Here is an 18,633-nt window from a genome sequence, read left to right as displayed (position 1 = left end):
ACAGACACAAAATGAAAAGAATATTTTTAACAAAGTGCTTGCAGACGCAGCTGTACCCATTCTTAATGACTCATTAATGCCTCATCCAAAGAGAACTGTACTTTTGTTTGCTTCGTTTAGGGAAGGTCAGCACACTGGGAAGCGATTGTCATCTCAGCGCAGACCTTTTTACATAGATTTCCTGCATTGTTCTAGGCCCTGCGCTGCAGATGAGTCCATTGGTATGCAGATTGTCCATCATTAAAACCATTTGAAAATCAGCGTCGTCATTGGTTTACTGTTGGAACCCTAGAGCCTACAGACGCCGCTTGCATGCTCTGTGCAGCCTGCGCCGCGGCCCTGCCCGGGGTCCTGGCCCTGCCCTCTCCCCTCTGGTAGCCTAGGGGCTGGACCAGAGGCTGACCTCGACCTCGAGCGGAGGACACGGCCGGACCAGGACACCCTGTTCTGAGCCAGGAGAGCGGGAGGGAGCCCCCGGCTGGCGCTGCTGCGGGGAAACCCGCCCTCAGTAACCGCGCACCGCAGGGTCCCCGGCGAGGCTGTTCGGGGCAGGGAGGCCTGCAAGGCTGGAAGTCAGGTGTCCCGGGATCCCAGAGGTCTGTGGTCTGGCCCGGCCCGCTCACCCGTGGGACTCCACGTCTTACCTGTAGGCAGACCGCCCGGAATCGCTCTGCTTACAAAGGGGAGAGCTGGTGACCGTCTCTCTGGGATCCCCTCCAAGCAGGGAACCCCAACAGGAACAGCAGTCTGCAATCCCCGTTCCCCAAATCCTATCCCTAAGCTTCCGAGGCACTTGCTGTTGGAGCCGGTCAGAAAGGAGGCGGCAGTGTGGTTTTTACAAAAGGACCTGTGCGTCCCTGTGGGTTGGCTGTCCTCGTGCCCAAGAGCGCGATTCCGAGAAACCACCAAGGAGCCGACACCGAGGGCTCGACCTCGAGCGAGCACACGAGGGTTTATTTACAAGCTCGAGCTTGGGTCCAAGTATACTCCACACAGCAGAGCGGGGGCTTGGACCCCGAAGTGGGTTACAGCTGGGTTTTTTATGGGCTGTTCTAGGGCATTTTCAGAAGGGGTGGAGGAAAAAAATTTTTTTTTCTTTCCAATATGGGGAAAGGGTGGGGGAGTTTCTTAAGATCTGATGGGGGATCCTCTGCGGAGGGCATTCCGAGCTTTATTGTCTTTCTGATATGGGATTCCCTGCCTAGGGCATTCTGCAGTTTTTCCTGTAAAGTTCAGCTCTTATTCCCCGGGGCCTAAGATCGCTGTACTTGTGCTAATGCTAAACTTGAGATGGAATGGCCTTAATTTTTCTCGGCCTCCACATCCTCTGAACACTTGCAAGAGCGCCATCCCGTGAGCCAGGATGTTTGCTCCCTTCTGAGGGACAACGGTGCCCGTGACCACTGCCCAAGACGGCAGGAGTCCCAGCACAGGCACGTCAGTCCCTCCAAACACAGCCAAGCTTGCCGGCCACTCTCCAGATGAGAACCGGGGCCTGGAAACCCCCTCCCCAGCAGCAGGCTGGCGGGTGCCGCAAAGCTGAAACTATTTCGAGAAGTCAGTGCAAATCCAATGAATTGTTAAACTAATACGTATTTATTCCCCCCACAGGTCCAAGTACTGTACTGCCACCAAATTTAAGAATTTTGGACGACGATGTGGCTGGAGTATTTGGTAAGGAACCTCCTCACATCAGATATCTGGTCTGTATTTGGAGGAGTGGCTTGCGGTACAAAGTAGAGGGGTGTGTTTTGGTTTGAAGCTAGAATCACCTTCCTGTGGCCCTGCACAGGTGTGCGTTAGACACTCTTAAAAATGCTACATGCAGGTTAGGTAAACCTAACCCCGTGCCGGACCTGGCCGGCAACCGCTAGGCAGGTGAACTGGCCCGGCAGGATGGGAGCACCACCAGGTCTAGGAGTGGTGCTGGCGAATACTCCCAAGTTCCTGGCGGGTCTGGCGGTCTCGGTACCTGCAAGATTATGGTCCAACACCAGCACCCACTCCATCCGCGGGCCGGCCACCCAAGGTCCCGACTGCCTGCGTGACAGAAAGGATAGAGTCAAGGAGATTTCTGATGACGTTGTGGGGATCAACTAAAGCCAGAAGGGGAACTGAGGCTCCTGCCCCCCCAACCCCTGTTCTCCTGGGTGGAGAGCAGGAAGCCGTGAAAGTGAGACATCGTGTCTCTGGAGACACGTGAGATCAGCAGAGGCTGTTGATTCAGAGCGTCTTGCAGCTGGGCGTGGGCCAGGCCACTGTCACATGCATGTGGCAGAGACTCAGGCGGGTGGGAGGGAGAGCTCAGGGTGGTGCAGGGACAGCTGGGGGGATGCTGGGGGTGGTGCTGGTGCAGGGACGGCTGGGGGTTCCTGGGGCAGGTGCTGGTGCTGGTGCAGGGATGGCTGAGGGTGTCCTGGGGCAGGTGCTGGGGCAGGGACGGCTGAGGGTGTCCTGGGGCAAGTGCTGGGGCAGGGACGGCTGAGGGTGGCCCTGAGGCAGGTACTGGTGCAGGAACAGCTGAGGGGGGCCCTGGGGCAGGTGCTGGGGCAGGGACGGCTGGGGGGGCACCGGGGGGTAGGGGCTGGCCAGGGAGGGCTCTCGGTGGGGGCTGACCCAGGCACTGGCTGGGACACAGGGACAGCTAACCAGAAGTGGGTTCTGTAGGATGGGAAGTGCAGTTACTGGTCACATCCCGGCCATGAGGGGCAGGTGGCCCTAGAGAGGGGGGCGTGCGGCCCCCAGGATTTGCTGCTGGAGACAGCAGTCACCTTCCTTCAGGGTGACTTCTGGATGGCTGCCTACATGGTGGATCAGTTATATTTTTATGTAGAACTGGTCACCGTCCATTTGTATATTCAATATCTCATTTCTCAGAAAAGAAAATGTAAACCGTCAGAAATTAGACATGGTTCGAAGACCGGGTTTTCTCATTCATACAACCTATCAGGCTCCTCTGCTCCCTGACGGGTTTTGCTACAATTAGATGCACAACGTTTCTGGAGGCCTGTTGGAACTTTTGGTTTTGGCCTGCTCACCCTCGAGCGTCCCCCAGCCCCCGGCTCTGAAAGTGCTGTGAAGTCAGTTGGCTTAGGGCTCCTCTTGGCCCTGAGGGCTGTCACCCCCTGCCTTGAGGATCTCTCAAGACATCTGCCACTAACAGTATTTTGTGTCCCCGGGAGGCCACCCTAGCTTCCTTCAGGAGGTGCCAGTCAACCGGGCTCCTGCCCCCTGCCTGTCCCTGCCTGCCTCGGGGGCAATCCTTGATCTCAGTTCCTGGTGGGCGCTCTGGAAGGTGCTGTGCATGACCACACAGGTACAGTCCTATCCCTCTCAAATGGCTGGTTGGCTCAGGGCAGACCAGGGACTGGGGCTGGGCTGTCCTTCACCCCTGGGCACCTGGACAGTTTCTGGTACATAGTAACTGCTCAATATTTGTTATTCACACAAATATCCACTCTTCCCTGTGACTCAAAATCTAACTAAACACCATAATTTTTAGGGACTTAAAATTGGTTCTTCTGCACAATAGCTGTCCCAGAAAAGTGGCCAAGGTCTTCTCAAGGTGGAAGCAGGTATAGCCAGAGCAGTGCACCAGCAAAGAATGCACTTGGCCATGTGAGCAGAGACAGAGTGGCAGCAGCTCAACCAAACAGGGGCTGTGCTCCTGTGTCACCAGCAGCTCCATGATATCCAACTATGTCCCTGAGGTCACCCTGGCCATCCCTTGAGCTCATATCCTGTGGTCAGGGATGGTGTCCACAGCTCCATAATTGTGGCCATTCCCAGGGCAGGAAGAAGGCAGGGTGCAGGCCCCTGCCCCACGGGGATGCACACATGGATGCTGGGTTCAGGTTCCGTGGGGGAGGAATGCTGCAGAGTTGCCCAAGAGCGTTTCTCCATGCGTGTCGGCAAAATCTTTGTTTCCAGTGACACTTCAGATCTTCTCGCCCTGAACTCATGTACCTCATATGACCTGGAGCCACGGTGGACAGCCACATGCTTTGTCCAGGTCCCCAGGGCTCCTAGGATGTGGCATTTGCCTGCTGAACCAAGAAAGTCTGGGCAAACCAGGGCACCTGCTGGGTGGGCTCCAGTCCCAGCACATGGACCAACTGGTCAGGGTACCCACTGGGCTGCAGAGATGGGGTGACTTGCCACTGTCCTGTTTTCCTTTACATTCAGCCTCCGCCATGATCCCTGACTGTGCAAGTGCTTTCCATGCACACTGCTTTATGTGACCCTCCTAACAAGCCTGAGGAGATAAGCACAGGCCTATTTTACAGATGAGAAGACAGGTCCCAAGAGGAAGTTGCCCGGATCAAGGTCCAGTGAGACCAAACCAGACGTGGGTCCCGTCTGTCCAACACCAAGTCCGGTGCTCTTATGTGTTAAAAGCTTCCTGGGAGGGCAGCCCCCGTGGTGCAGTGGTTTAGTGCCGCCTGTGGCCCAGGGTGTGATCCTGGAGACCCCAGATCGAGTCCCACTTCAGACTCCTTGTATGGAGCCTGCTTCTCCCTCTGCCTGTGTCTCTGCCTCTCTCTCTCTCTCTCTCTCTCTCTCTCTCTCTCTGTGTGTGTGTGTGTGTCACTCACGAATAAATAAAATCTTAAAAAAAAAAAAAAGCTTCCTAGGAGAGGTGGGAAAGATGCAAAGGGAGAAAGCAACACCATCTTATTCAGAAATCAGGAGAGAGGGTGCACTGACACGGGACAGCCTGGGGAAAGTCTCAGAGGGGACGGAACGATGGGGGTCTGCAGCGGGGGCCAGGCTTCTGGTATCGTGTCTTTGGGGACAGTGTTTACCCTGCCGGGGTACCTGGATGGTCTCAGGTTTTCAGAAATTGTGGAGGGGGCAGGCATCACCCACCCCAGACAAGGTTCTTTAGAAGCCAAACAGCATCTGCACAGGGCACCTGGGTCCCTGCTTCTAGTCGCTGCTTCATACGCTGCAGCAGGTCCCCGTGGGGCAAAAGGGTCGTGGTCCATCCTGTATCTCTGGCTTTAACACGTCCTTGTGTGCTTTTCCCAAGATGAAATTCTAGTCCAAGAGATCTTGGATCCAAGCAATTCATCACTGCTTGTAACACAAAGGCTACTATCAAAATCAAGAGCTTTGAAGAAAGAAAGCAAGTATACATTTTTTAAACCTACAACTGCGTGTGTCCCTGGGTCTATGGTGGTGGAGACACAATCCCATCATTCTGCCTTTAGGCAGAATCATTCTTTAGGGGCAACTACATCTGGGACAAAAGCAAATGAAGGGGAAAGAAACAGTTGTCCCAAACCATTTCTAGGACCTCCCCGAGACTGAGGAGTTTGAGCCTGGGCTGGCGGAGACGAGTTCCCTTTATTTTGGGGTGGTCTCTGGGGTGCACACACAAGCAAGGTCTTGTGCTCCAGCTGCAAGTCAGGCTCAGCCACCACAGGCACACGGGGCCCATGAAACAGGCACTTTCCACTGCCAGCACCCTGACGCGGGCCTAAGCCTCCTGAGACGGGCGCGGTGACCAGGACCCCGTTCCACGGGGATAGAACTAAGGTCAGAAGGACTCGCCCAAGGCCCCCCACCAGTAGTGAGCCAAGATAAAGAACGTGCTTTGCTGAAGTGCAGCTCCGTGGTGTTCAGCACCCACCGAGGCCAGTGAACAGCACGCAGAGAACCGAGGCAGAGGGTCTGGGTGACACCTGCTCAGGGGACACAGGGATCACCATCTACATGCGGTGCACACACTGCATCCAGGGCCAGGGAAGTTCAGCCTCGCCCCAGGACGGTGCTTCCGGAGGTCAACTCCAGTTCCTGGGATCAGCATCACCCACGGTCTGCCGCGGCCCACATGGCGGGGCTCGAGGGGGTCAGATGATGCCTGTGCACTTGCCAAAGCCCATTTCCAGTAGGACTCGAAAACTCCAGCAGCATTCCATAAAATACAGGGTGGACCCAAAGGTCCGTGTATGTGTAATCAAAAAATCATTTCCTTATTTTTTCCATGTTCTTCATCAAAGATACCCACACTGAAAAGGAGTTTAAGACGGGTATGAATAAGAAGTATCATGAAAAGGAATTATCTTCTGAGAATGAAGACGCGTCTTCCCTGAATGGTAAATGCACCCTGGTGATCGCCCTCCTGCGCTGAGAACCTAGTGGGGAGGATGGAGGCGCCAGGCAGATGCGGATGGGGACCCCGTTACGGAGGATGCAAGTGTGGCTGGGGAGGGAGGCTGCTTCACTGAACCCAGTTGGGCAGGTTTCCCGTCTCTGTCGAGGAACCGCCAGCCCCACCGCGCGGTGACTCTGACCCTGGAAAAGCAGGGCAAGGCCGGAAGGTCCGCAGGCAGGTGGCCACCTGGGGGGGGGGGGGCTGCCACACTGCCCGCCAGCCAAACTCCAGCTGGGTCAGAGCCCCTCCCGGGGGTGTGCAGGAAGAGCCAGCATCCCCTCAGGGAGGCCCCCAGGAGCGGGGCAGAGCGCCCCTCCAGCAGCAGGGGTTGCGACAGGAATTCCGGTGTGCAAGGCTCCGCGGCGGAGGAGCTAGCACCCCGCGGAAGACAGATATTTTCTTTAAAGATTGTGCGGAAGAAAGGCCGCCCGTGTAGCTCGTGGGATACCTGCCCTGTGAGGCGTCTCTGCGGGCCCTGAGGTGGGACGAGGTCCTGGGTACCAGGCACAGGGGAGGGGGGCCGGCTCACAAACTTATTCCCAGGTCCCATAGAGCATCTCTGCAGGGGGAGGACCCTGGGACCTGCATCTCAGCTCAGCCTTGGGCGCTAGCCTCTGCTGTTTAGAAGGATGGAGAGAGAGAGTAGGATGCTTATTCAAGGACGACATCTAAGCCCTTGGATTTGTCCCACCTCTTGAATTCCGCAAAGTGCCTAATGGTCATAAATTGAATCTAGCCAGACACCTTTTTAGCAGGGGGCCTGCATGAGGAGTCGATAAGGGCGGGTGTGTAGCAGAGGACAGACCATGAGCTTCTGTGGCCTCAGGAATACACTCTACCTGCATCACACCTGTGGCACTTACTGGAGAAGGAGGAGGAGATAGGAACAGGCAGGAAAATATGAAGTGGCCAAGAATGAGAGCCAGGGTGAAGGGATGGAGTCTGGGGCGTGGGATCAGAGAAGCCAGCAGCCTGCCGGGATCCTGGAGCCCAGCCCAGACCTCAGCGGGACCATGAAATCCCACACCTGCAGTGTGTGCGTGGGCAGCTGCAGATGGCACTGCAGACCACCACTGCGCTCCTCCCTGACCTCGGCTGCACCCTGAGGCCCACCCCTCTCTGCAGGCTCCTGAGCTGTGGGCACACATGCCACTCCCCTCTGGGCCCCAAGGCAAACGCCACCATTTAACCTAACAGCCTCCTGCTTACACTGGCAACAGCTTCAGGTGGCAGAAGTGGTCCGTGCCTTGCCTCGCTAGAGAGTACTGTTCAGATGGAGACACTGAGGCACAGCTCAGTTAAGGTACTGCCCATATCATGCGGCAGGCTGGAGGTAGGTTAGGAACCAGCACCCAGGCAGTTTGATCGGGGTGATGAGAGGAGGTAGCTGGAGTTTTTGAGAAGAGAAAAAGCCTTGGCCTTCCAGTCTGGTCTCAATCGAAGCCTGAGTGGGAACTCCTAGTAGGGTGGGGTGGCCCCGGAGGACAGCTGATGAGCCAGTCAGCCCAGGAGGGGCGTGCCACGGGGTACAGAGGCTGTCTCCGAGCTGGCCGTCCTGGGAAGAGCGCCATCCTGTCTTAGGGGTCCAGGCACCATAGCTGTCTCCCCCTCCCTGACCTGAGGCCTCCTGGCTACAGAGGGGCCAGGAGGCAAATCGCTGAGCAGATGAAGTGCCCCGTCCTCAGCAAAGTTGAACATGGTCCACCTCAATAAAGATATCTGTTTGCACACTGGTGCAGATAGGCAGATTGTGTCCGGCTGCTTACGTGTGGAGGTGGGTTGGGACTGCTGTGTATGCGTGTGTGTGTGCACGCTCACGTGCAGATCACACCAAGGGTGCAGGAGCCAGGGCCGGCATGTCTGGTAATTGGAAAGCAATGGGACGGGTAAAACATGGACAATTCGACATTTAAAACAATTCCATGGTGAAATCATTTTAGACTCACAACAAACCTGAGAAAGTAGTACAAAAAGTTTCCTGTGTTCCTTCTGCCCAGCTTTTCCCAGTGGTAACATCTTACGTAACTTGAGTACAGTTACTAAAACCAGGACGTTTACATTGATGCAGCCCTGCCCAGTAACCTACAGACCTGATCCAAATTTTGCCAATTATCTTACCAATGCCTTCTGGGGCGGAGGGGCTCCAGGTTCCATCCAGATGCCACACGGCAGTTACCCATCTGTCTGTATGTTCTCCAGCCTGGTCTGTCTTTGTCATTCATGACCTTGGAGAGTGCTGGCCAGCTACTTCGTTGAATCTCTTTCGATTTCAGATTGTCTGAATTCTCCCCATGACTAGATTCAGGTTACACATTTGGGGCAAGAATGTTAAAGGATCAAGACTATGCCTTCCTCCGTGTGTCCCATGAGGACGTGCATGATGTAGACATAGCTCATTCCTTGGAGTGTCTACTTTGGTCACTTATTCTAGGTACTTATTCCAGCTTTCTCCATAATCGTGTTGATTTTTTTCCACTTGTAAATAATTAGTATTTTGTGGGGAGGTATTTCAGACTGTAAAAATATCCTATTTTCACCACCATATTTTCACCCCTAATTTAGCATCCATTGCTTCTTACCTGCAAAAATTATGACTGTAGTATTTGCCAAAAGGTGATTTTTCTCATTCCTTCCGCATTTGTAAGGAAGAGCTGTACCTTCTTAGGTCTTTATTGACTTTATTCCATTATGTTTAGATCAGTGTAAACGTACAGGGCTATCTATTGGGTTCAATGGGTCATTCACTGTGTTACAAAGCACTAGTATTATGTATTTTGTCTCTCGGATTTTATTGTTTGGAGCTCAACATGTTGCCATTGCTTCTGAGAATGTCTTAACTTTTTACATTGCAAGATGTTCCAGGCCCCTCGCACACTCCTCCTGCCCCAGGCCTGGGAGCAGCCAGGTCTACACGGAGCCCTGGTCCCCCATAACACAGAGAGGGAGTTAGAAGTCAAGGTCAGGGCTAGACATGTTTGCTGTTCTGGTGTGGCATTTGTGTCCAGGCCCTCTCAGTGGACAGAGACGGGAAAGGTGTGTGTGGGCACAGATCTGCGTTTCTATAGCTGCTGGCTCAGATGTTGGGCACCATGAATTCCAACAGATTCCAGTGATCCCAGACCTCAAGGATCATGGTACCTCCTTCCTTTTCTTTATGAGAAACCTGGCTGTCATGTACCACCAGAGTCAACCCATTGGCTCAGTCCCAGGAAACATGGAAGTAGCTGAGGAATTGCTGACGCAGGCCCATCCCATGAAAACCAGATTTTACTAACTAGTAGCAGACCAGATTTGGGGACGACTTTCATCTTCAGCCTTAAAATATACAGTCAGACCCTTGTTTCCCAAGTTCCTTTCTTTGCACCCTCTCTGGTGTGGTTCTATTATTTACTTGTACTGTTGTTTTAGGTCCCTTTTCACCATGGTTGATTTTACTTAGGTATTTTGGAGTATATGAAACATGACTATGATTCTAATACAAAAAGTCACATACCCAAAAGTACTGCCTCCCCTTGTTCCTCTAACATGCTCCCCTCCCCCTACTGTCCTCCTATTGCCTCACCTCCTGCAGGTACTAGCCTCATCCTTTCCTGGCTTTTCCTTCCCATACTTCCTTGGGCATGAATAAGCAGGTCCATGTACATGTTTCTTTTTTTGTACAGGATTACTCTGTTTACTGTTTTGTATCATATGTCTTCCTCTTAAATGTTCTTAACCCACTTCACTGAGGTATGATAGAGTGTATTTTCTTATAACCTGTTTTCCATGCATGAAAGGCAGCCTACTGTAGATATTTTGCACTCTTCTTTCTTAGCCTAACGATATTGTAGTTCTTAGCCTCACAGTATTGTAGATCATTCCAGTTCATAGAAGACTTCCTCATGATTAGTTTTTACAGTTGTATGGTTCTGTCCCACTGTCCTACACGTGGGCATTCATGTCATCTCAAATACTTTGCCAACAGCGCCATAAATGGATGATTCTCACATATGTATTTTCATATTGTTGGATTTGTATCTTCAAGGTAGAAATCCACATGCAGAATGCTGAGTAAAGATGAGTGTGTATGTCATTGCTTTTGAGTTCCCCAATAACCCACAGGAGGTTGTGCCTGTTTTCGCTCCCACCACTGGTGTGTGTAAGAGCCTGCTTCCCTGACGCCTTGATGACAGAATAAGTCATCATACTTTTTCAGCTTTGACAACCCAATAGGTGAGAAATGATATTTCAGAGTTGTTCTCATTCATGTTTCTGTAAATATAAACGAGTTGGAGCATCTTCTCATGTCTACAGGTCATTTTAGTATTTTTTTGTGAATTATCTGTTATCTTTTCCTCGTTTCTCTATTCTTTAATGTTTAAGAGTGTTTTATGTATTAGGGATACTAGTCTCTTGTCTGTGTTATATGTTGCTAATATTTTCTTCCAGTGAGTCAATTGTCTATTGACGTTGCCTGAAAATTTAGAAACACGGGTTCATGGGCACTTAGTCCTTTATGCATGCTGGGCTGAGAAGGAAATTTTTAGGATTCTGGCATTGACACTGCTGAGACGCTTGGTAGAAGCAAATGCAAAAGTGTGATGAAGGAGCATGCCTTTACCCAGGCTCTGCATGGTGTTCTCAGCCAAAAGCCCTGCCAGAGGTGAGCCTATGATTCCCGTGCAGAATGTAAGGGGACAATACACTATGATGAGAGGAAAAGTAGCAAATAACAGAATAACCTCAGAAAAGACAGAATAAGTGTGTTTCAAAACTTTTGATTCTCCTTAGAAGAAAGCTGCTAAGAACATTGTTCCCACTCTAACAATGAAAAAAAGACAAATAACAAGACCATGGCTTCTCTTGAGCTCAGCAGAGAGCTGAAGTCAGAAGGCAACCAGGTAGGTTGAGTTCCCACAAGAGACAAGCATCTCCATGGAGGGATGGGGCACAGGTCCATGTCAGCTTTGACAGAGCCCAGGAAAGACAGGTGGCTACCATGCAAGTGGGTAAAAAGAAATCAGTTAAAGCTTGGCTAATTTTTAAAGGCCAAGTGTGGGCTGGACATCAGTTTGGAATAGCTGGGCCCCAGACTCAGGATCTTGGACCAGTTCTCTACCTCTTTTCCACAGGTGTCTGCTGAGATCAGGGGGCAGGGAAGGGCAGGAGACCAGAGCAAGACCCTTAGCCATGCACAAGATGACTGGCTGCTGCTGCTGGAGCCCACACAGGAAGTCTGCCCACCTCCCAGATTCTTCTAACCTAGCTGCTGGGAGAGGGTGGCATGTCCCTGAACCCTCGGGTACAGGCAAATACTCCCTGAATCTACACTCTGTCTCAGACAGAGGAGTTGCAAAGACTCACACCCTTAGGACTCAAGCAAAGATTCATTGATGTTGGAGGGTCCAAGAATTAAGACCCTCTGCCTTTCAGAAATGAACTAGAAAATGTCTTGGGCGTAACACAGCACATGATGCTATGGAAGTAAGATCTTGAGTAGAAGCAGAGGAAGTGTGCATCCATGGCTCCTTTCAGGCCTCTGTGGAAAGCAGTTGGCCCTTTGTCATTGAGTCTGACCTTGGCTGTAAGTTTCTCATAGACATGCTTCATCAGGCTGGAAGGTTCCTCACTAGTCTTATTCTGCTGGGAGTTTTTGTCAACTGCTTTTTCTGTATATATTGAAATGATTGGACAGTTCCTTTTCTTCATTATGTTAAAATGGTGAATTACATTGACTTTTAGATGCTAAACCAACCTTGCATTCCTGCGATAAGGCCTATCAGATCATGATGTGTCATCCTTGTTAGTTTTGGTTGCTCTATAGTTTTTGTTTTGTTCTACTGAACTTGCAAAGATTTGCTAAGTATTTTTCACCTGTATTCAAATATTGCTAAGGATCTTGCATCTGTATTCATAAGAAATATTGGTCTGTCATTCGTTCACATAATATCGTGGTCACATTTGGTAAGAGGCTTGCCTCACATAATGAGTTGGCCTGTGACGCCTCTTAGTTTCCTCTAAGTTTGAGTAAGGTATGCCTGGAGGGCTCAGTAGTTGAGTGTCTGCCTTTGGCTCAGGTCATGATTCCAAGGTTCTGGGATCAAGTCCCACGGGGAACCTGCTTCTCCTTCTCCTTATGTCTTTGCCTCTCTCTCTGTGTGTCTTTCATGAATAAATAAATAACATATTTAAAAAATAAAAAAATAAAAGTTTGAGTAAGGTTGGTATTATTTCTTCCTCAATAGAAATCGCCAGTAAAAGCATCTGAACCTGAAGCTTCATTTGTTGGAAAAATTCTGATAAGTTAAAATTTTTCAACATCTGTAGAACTATTTGGGTGTTTTTATTTAAATATGTTTTCTGCTCCAGTCTTTTTCTCTTATTCTTCCAGGACACCAATTCCACATATATTATACCTTTAGATACTGTCCCATGAGTCTCTGAGACTCTGCTTCTTCCCATATTTTCCTCTCCTGCTCCATTTGCATAATTTCTGCTGCTTGGTCCTCCATACATGGAGTCTCCACCTGCTGTTGAGCCCATCAGTAAAATTTTCATCTCTGACATTTTTTTCTTAGCTCTGTGATTTCCTTTCAGTTCTGTAGTATATTTATTCCCCTGCTGTTCCCAGAGAATTTTTTTTTTCATTCACTTTTCATGTCTTTCTTTACCTCATGGAGCATATTTGTAATGACTGCTTTCAAGTGTTTGGCAGATAATTCCACACCTGAGTCATGTTGAGGGTGATATTGTCAGCTACATTTCCCCCTGAAATCTGGTGCTATTTCCCTGGTTCTCTCCACGTGGAGGAATTGTGTGTTGAATCCCGGACATTGTAAGTATTAGGTTGTGTTGATTGAACCCTCTGGAGAACACTGATGTTCTGATATTAGCAGCCATTCCACCTGGTTAGGTTTACCCGGTATGTTTGATCTCGCTGGTTGTGAGTGCTGGTTTGAATCTATCACTTCTCGCAGTCTTTTCTCTGCTGGTCTGAGTGTCCTGTGTATACACCAGCTCCAGTGTGAGGCTGGTGGGGTTTCACACACAGAAGCAAGAACTTCATTTCTGCAGTGTCCTCCCCTCCCGAGCCCCACGGTGCACTCTTGGGCTTTCAGGGGCTCCTTTTCCTGTGGCCAGAAAGATGGAGTTTCTGTCAGTTTTGCTGCCCTTGCCACAGTGCTACAGCACAACTGGGCTGATCCTCAGAGCAAAGCCCGGAAGCAAACACACACAGGCACATGAAATCCTTCCCCTTGTGGGCAACGCCTCTGCACCTGCCTGTGTTTGTTCTCTTTCCAGGAGCCTTAGCTGCTTCCTTTGTGAATTCGGTGCAGAGGTTTTAGTCGGAATGGGTGGGAGAGTGGACTCAACCAGCAAGAGGACACCAGGATTCCCACTTGGGGTTTTTAAAAAAGTTCCATGAAATGCTGACTTTCCACCCATGGGAAAATACTAACAAAAACTCAGCCTGGACAAGGATAAAGTGACCTCTCCTCCCCCTGGTGACATTCTACCTGGTGCTTGCTGCTTGAACTCCTCCTCCTTCCTCCTCCGTCCTCATGCCTGAGCCATCTGCTCAATTCAGAAAAGCTGACTGGGAGTGTGAGGCAGCCCCCATCCCAGTCTGGGAGAGCTGAGGTGGAACAGGTGGAGTCAGCTGGTCTCCTGGGGGTGGCCTGTTCACACTCTTGCTAGATGGTCTCAGGGTGTGCCCACCTCCTGACATCTGTCATGGGCTCTGGGATCCATCAACAATGGCCTTAACGTCCATTTCTGTGTGGGTGCCATCCCTTCCTTGCGGCCCACCTTTATACTTTTTCCCAACAATGACCTCATTTGTACTGTTAGATACTTCAAGCCACCTCCTCCTGGGGAAGAAGGAACACTCAGCATGGTTTTGAGTCTGGTCATCAGGTCAGTGGTGTGTCCCAGTTCCTGGGCCTGGGATAGCTGCCATCAACCCCCTAAACTTCAGAGGGATGTTCTGCTAGGGGTTATAAGCATTTGAGCAGGAGAAGCTTGACAAGGAAAATATTTCAAAGGAATGGATCTCTAATGGTGGAACTCAAGGCATTTGGGCAGATGGCTGGGGTGGGGCTAGGTTTGAGTGGGGGCTGACTGTCTCAGGTCCTCCAGCCACACTTTGTAGGTGGTTCACCATTCACAGCTACCCCACCTCACAGAAAACAAACCAACCTCTGGGGCCCCTCTACTGTGCCTTGAGACTAACCCGCACACCCAGAGTCCATCCCATGGCCTAGGAGCAGAGTACAGGCCAACTGCCAGCCAGGGAGCAAGTGTCCTCAGTCCCAGGCAAGGCTGTTGCTCTGGGTCCCCGTCTTAGTGGGGGACACCCACGCATCAAAATTCAGTTGATTTTTCTCTCCCACCTTGTAGGAAAGTTTCTTAAGGCATTGGCAGCCAGTGGGATGGAGGGAGGGAAGGAGAGGGACATAGAGTGGCCCCAGGACACTGGTAGGGAAAACTGAAAGTGGAGGTGATGGTAGGTGAGAGGGAAGCCCCCCAGAGAAAGGGGCTACCCAGAAAGCTGCCCCCAGATCCCCATAGCACCAGAGACCAGCTATGGAAGGTTGCTGGGTGCCCCCGCTTCTGCTCAGGGGTGTCACTGGGATGTACCACAGTGGAAGGGCCAGGAAAGAGGGACCTACCCAGGTGGAGAAGGGGCCTGGGTCAGCCCGGGTGCTACCCTGTGGGGATTGGGCTGAGGATCCCACCCAGGAGGGTGGGGGCATCCCTTATAACTCCCACAGTACAGCATGTGGCAGGTGGCTTCCATGGGCCTGAGGCCCAGGCCCTGGCACACTGGGGAGGCCGGTCCAGGAGCACCTGTTACAGCCTCCTATCAGAACTCCTCCCTGAGGACTAACTTATTGGGCCGAGCCATTAGAAATGACAGCACAGGTCAGAAACGGTCCAATACCCGGTCCCTGGAACCCTCGCAGGGGCCCTCGCGGCTCAGCGTGGCTGGGGCGCCACTCAGGCTCCCTCCTCTCCGTGCTCCCTCTCAGCACCCCTGCTCTGCTGGGAGCAGAGGCGCATCCTGCTCCTGTTGCCTCAGGCGGGGCGTTTCCCCCGCTGGACAGGCTTCCCTGAGCTCCAGCGTCCGCCCCAAGTGGGCACACAGGCTGGCTCCCAGAGGGTCGTTCTTGTGCGCCTTTGTTTCCCAAACAGAGGGACCCAAGTGTCTTGGTCTCGTTGTTCAGGGCAACGCTGAGCTCCGCCACTGACCTCCCCAAAGACATAGAAGTATAGTCAACATGACACTGTCCTGAGCCACACCTCGGGATTGTGAGGCAACGAGGGTTTAAAGTAGGCGCCAAGGAATGAATCTCTAATGCGAAATTCTGGCCACCACAGCAGGGCCCCTCTTGCAAACCCACTGGCTCCCTTCCTGCGCTGGAATAGTTCTCTTGGGCTGCTAAGTGGCAGGATGGAACTGACAGAGAAATCTCTCCTTTCCCCCATGGCTGACCACTTTTAGCATGTGTTTGGCTTCTAACTGATCCCTGTCCCATTCTAATGGATGTTGCTTGGCTTGGGGGTGGAAGATGAAGGAGCAGAGACACCCATGCAGCCCTGTTGCATACTTGCTGGTGAACACACAGAGTGTGTGTTGGCAAAGGAAATCCCACTGATGTTCCTGGTGCCTCTCTGAACTGATGGGGGGATGGAAGGTTCGTGGTGAGTCACTGGGCCGCGGGGCCTGGGAACAGTGCAGGGGAGAAGCCGAGAGCCTTGGCAGAGCACCAGACATCCTGGTTGGAAGGAGAGACACGAGTTTGGAATTAAACTACAATTGTATGTCAAAGCTTGATGCTTATGTTTAATTTTTCCCACAGAAGAGGAGGAAGAAACATTTTATCAGATTAAAAGCCTAGCAGCTCTGGAAAAAATCATTTACAGCCTCCGAAGAGCTTTAGGTAAACGGAACTTGGGACCATCTTGGTGACAATAAGTGTGGAGACGCCGGCTCATGCTGGGATGCCCCCCATCGTGAAGAGACAAACCGGCTGCTCCAGGGAACAGCTCTCTGGAGGGGCAGGTGACTCAGGCCCTGGGCAGACCGGCAGGGAGCCCCACACGGTTTCCTGTGTCATCAGACTCTGCCCCCCCCCAGTCCAAATTCAAGGAGTCCTGGGCATGTGGGGCCACTGTCATACACCCCGGGCCGGGGAGGTCCCCAAACCTCACCGTGGGCGCCTCCCACCCGGAACTGAGTCCCACACCTGCGGTCACCCCCAGCATCCAGCCCCCGGCCCCCTGCCCTTTCAGACAACTCCCTAGTTGCTGAGGTCAGCCCACGACTCCCCTGGAGGCTTCTGCCCAGGCCCCAGGCTTCTCCTTCTCCCTGGAACTTTCCAGAACACCTCTGAGCATCTTCTCCAGGCCGCTCCTCTCCTGTCCTCCCAGCCTCTCCCAGGTAGACTCTAGTCACAGAAATGGTTCAGATGAACACCTCCAGCCTTCTACCTGCCACATACCCATCCACGCACCCTAAGCCCGACTGGTTTTGGGGACGCGTCACACCCTAATTCCAGCTAGTGTCAACGAAGACTTGCAAGGATCTGTAAATGTGACTGTTAAGCCACAGCAGGGGGCTCCTGGTAGAGCCCGCAGGACCAAACCCACCTGGCCAGCCCCCACCTTCGCCTGCCGTGTACCCAGCTCCTACCGGGGCCAGCACCGCTCAGGGCTCCCTGGACTCCGCCCGGTGGCGGAGCCCACGTTCCAGGGCACGGTTGGGCGGCCTCTCCGTTCCACCTGCTGGGACCCCTCTGGGTCTCCCCTCCCCCCGTCGGCTGCTCCTCCAAGCCCCCGACCAGCCTCCGTGCAGCCAGCCTGCCGTCTTGTACTTTGTGGAAATGCCGGCCAGGGTGGAGTCACAGACGCGTCACTAGAGACCTCCCGGGTGTGCGAGTTGTCACCACGCGCGGCCAGGGCCCCTCCGACTGTGCGGGGCCAGAGCCAGCCCTGGAGCCTCAAACTCCCAGGCCCCGGCCTGCACCTGGCGCCTGCAGGCCCCCCAGTGTAGTCAGAGGCAGAGAGGGACGTTAGGGTTTGCTGCACCTGCTGCGCATCCACCGACCGTTCAGGTCACAAGAGACGTCGCCAAACTCCCGGCCCCCAGGGCCTTGCGAGCTCTGTCGAGAGAACAGTAAAGCCTCCCACGACCCAACGCCTAAGGCAGGGCCTTTCCACCTGCTGGAGCTCCTGCAGGTCGGCTCCGCGTCTGGGGGTCCGGGGGTGGGCGGCGGACGCCCCTCGAGGGCCAGGGCGGGGGGCCAGCAGTGTGTGGGCAGGAGCCGTCCTTGGCGAGGACAAGGGGCCCTGACGTCACAGGAGCTGGTCTATGCGGCCGCCCCTGAGGGCAGGGGACACCGCCCAGCCAGCGGAGCTCAGAGGAGCCCCCGCAAGGTCTGGGGGCGGAAGGCGGCGGCACTAGGCCTCATAGGGTGCGGTCTGGCCCCCCACCCCGGCCTCCTCTCTGTGCCGGCCTCTGCGTGGCTCCTCCCCTCTCTGCGCTGCTCCTCCCTCAGGGTCACGGCCTCCTGCTCCCCAAGACCCTGCCAGTTCTCTCCCCCACCTGACTCACTGCCAACCTCACCCCAACCACACCTTCCCCTGCTCCCTCCTGCAAGGACGCTGCCACGTTAGCCCTGACTCTCCAGGTGCCGTCTTGTCCCCACCATCCTCTGCGCACCTGCAGGGTGGTGTCTGTTGTGCAAGCTCACCTCCCAGCCCCCCACCCCGCCCCGGGACTCTCTCTTCTCGAGGCTCCTTTGGGAAACTGAGAGGTTGCCATTAGGTGAGCTGCTCACCCCTGCATAGCCCAAAGGATCAGCTCACTGCCAAGGGGCTGGGTGGTGCCCTGACCTGTGTTCAGATCCCATCTGACTCCCTGATGAGCTGTGTCACTTGGGGTGACCCTGGGCAGATGACAGCACATCTTAAGCCTCAGTTTTTCATCCTCAAAGTGGGATACTCAGAGCATGTGGCTCACGGGGGTGTAGGGGGCTGGAGGAGGTATCTGCACACATACCCACCCTCCTGGACCTGTGGGAAGGCCACACCCCAGCTGCCCCCAGAAAGGTGTTTGTCGACATGGTGCAGAGTCCTGCAGCCGTCCCCGTCACTCTCAGGCCAAGGCTGGGCCCGGTACATCCAGATGTAAGCAAACCACAGAAGGGTGTGAAACCAGCCTCCTAAGGAACACCTAGGATTTCTCAAGAAAATCTCCTCTTTCCAAACAGGCAAAACTCTCCAGCAAAAAATAAAGAAGCACAAACATTTGTTTAGAGGAGCCAAAAACCACAAGGGGAGACAGAGACTGAACTGAGAAGCCAAGACTGCCTGAGGGGACATCCACTCATTCCCACCAGTGGGAAGAATAAAATAGAACCACTATTTTGTATAAGGAAAAATCACTTTATTCAAGTAGTGCCAAATAAAATGAACATACTTAAATATTA

At 53.0% G+C, this 18,633-nt stretch overlaps 1 protein-coding gene and 1 long non-coding RNA gene across 4 annotated transcripts in view; both read left to right on the top strand.

The window, feature by feature from the left end:
* The window catches only part of LOC112655960 (uncharacterized), an 849-nt gene extending 588 nt beyond the window's left edge, over window positions 1–261 (top strand). Inside the window, exon 2 of the long non-coding RNA XR_007404919.1 lies at window positions 121–261. This is a non-coding gene — a long non-coding RNA (uncharacterized LOC112655960). The remainder of the gene's footprint in view (window positions 1–120) is intronic.
* Window positions 1–18,633, top strand: part of LOC112655958 (sperm acrosome-associated protein 7-like) — a 20,814-nt gene extending 2,181 nt beyond the window's left edge. For 2 of the 3 annotated variants that reach the window (XM_025441178.3, XM_049099354.1), the window contains exons 2-6: window positions 1,612–1,674; window positions 5,033–5,128; window positions 6,006–6,101; window positions 16,003–16,083; window positions 18,415–18,633. In XM_025441178.3, the coding sequence (XP_025296963.1) occupies window positions 1,612–1,674; window positions 5,033–5,128; window positions 6,006–6,101; window positions 16,003–16,083; window positions 18,415–18,500 (422 nt within the window). In that variant the 3' untranslated portion in view covers window positions 18,501–18,633. The remainder of the gene's footprint in view (window positions 1–1,611; window positions 1,675–5,032; window positions 5,129–6,005; window positions 6,102–16,002; window positions 16,084–18,414) is intronic. The other variant, XM_025441179.3, reaches the window with a different exon arrangement.

The sequence above is a fragment of the Canis lupus genome, chromosome 22 (assembly GCF_003254725.2).
Source record: "Canis lupus dingo isolate Sandy chromosome 22, ASM325472v2, whole genome shotgun sequence".
In the NCBI taxonomy this organism is placed as follows: Eukaryota; Metazoa; Chordata; class Mammalia; order Carnivora; family Canidae; genus Canis; species Canis lupus.
This window is presented reverse-complemented; position numbering and strand designations above follow the sequence as displayed.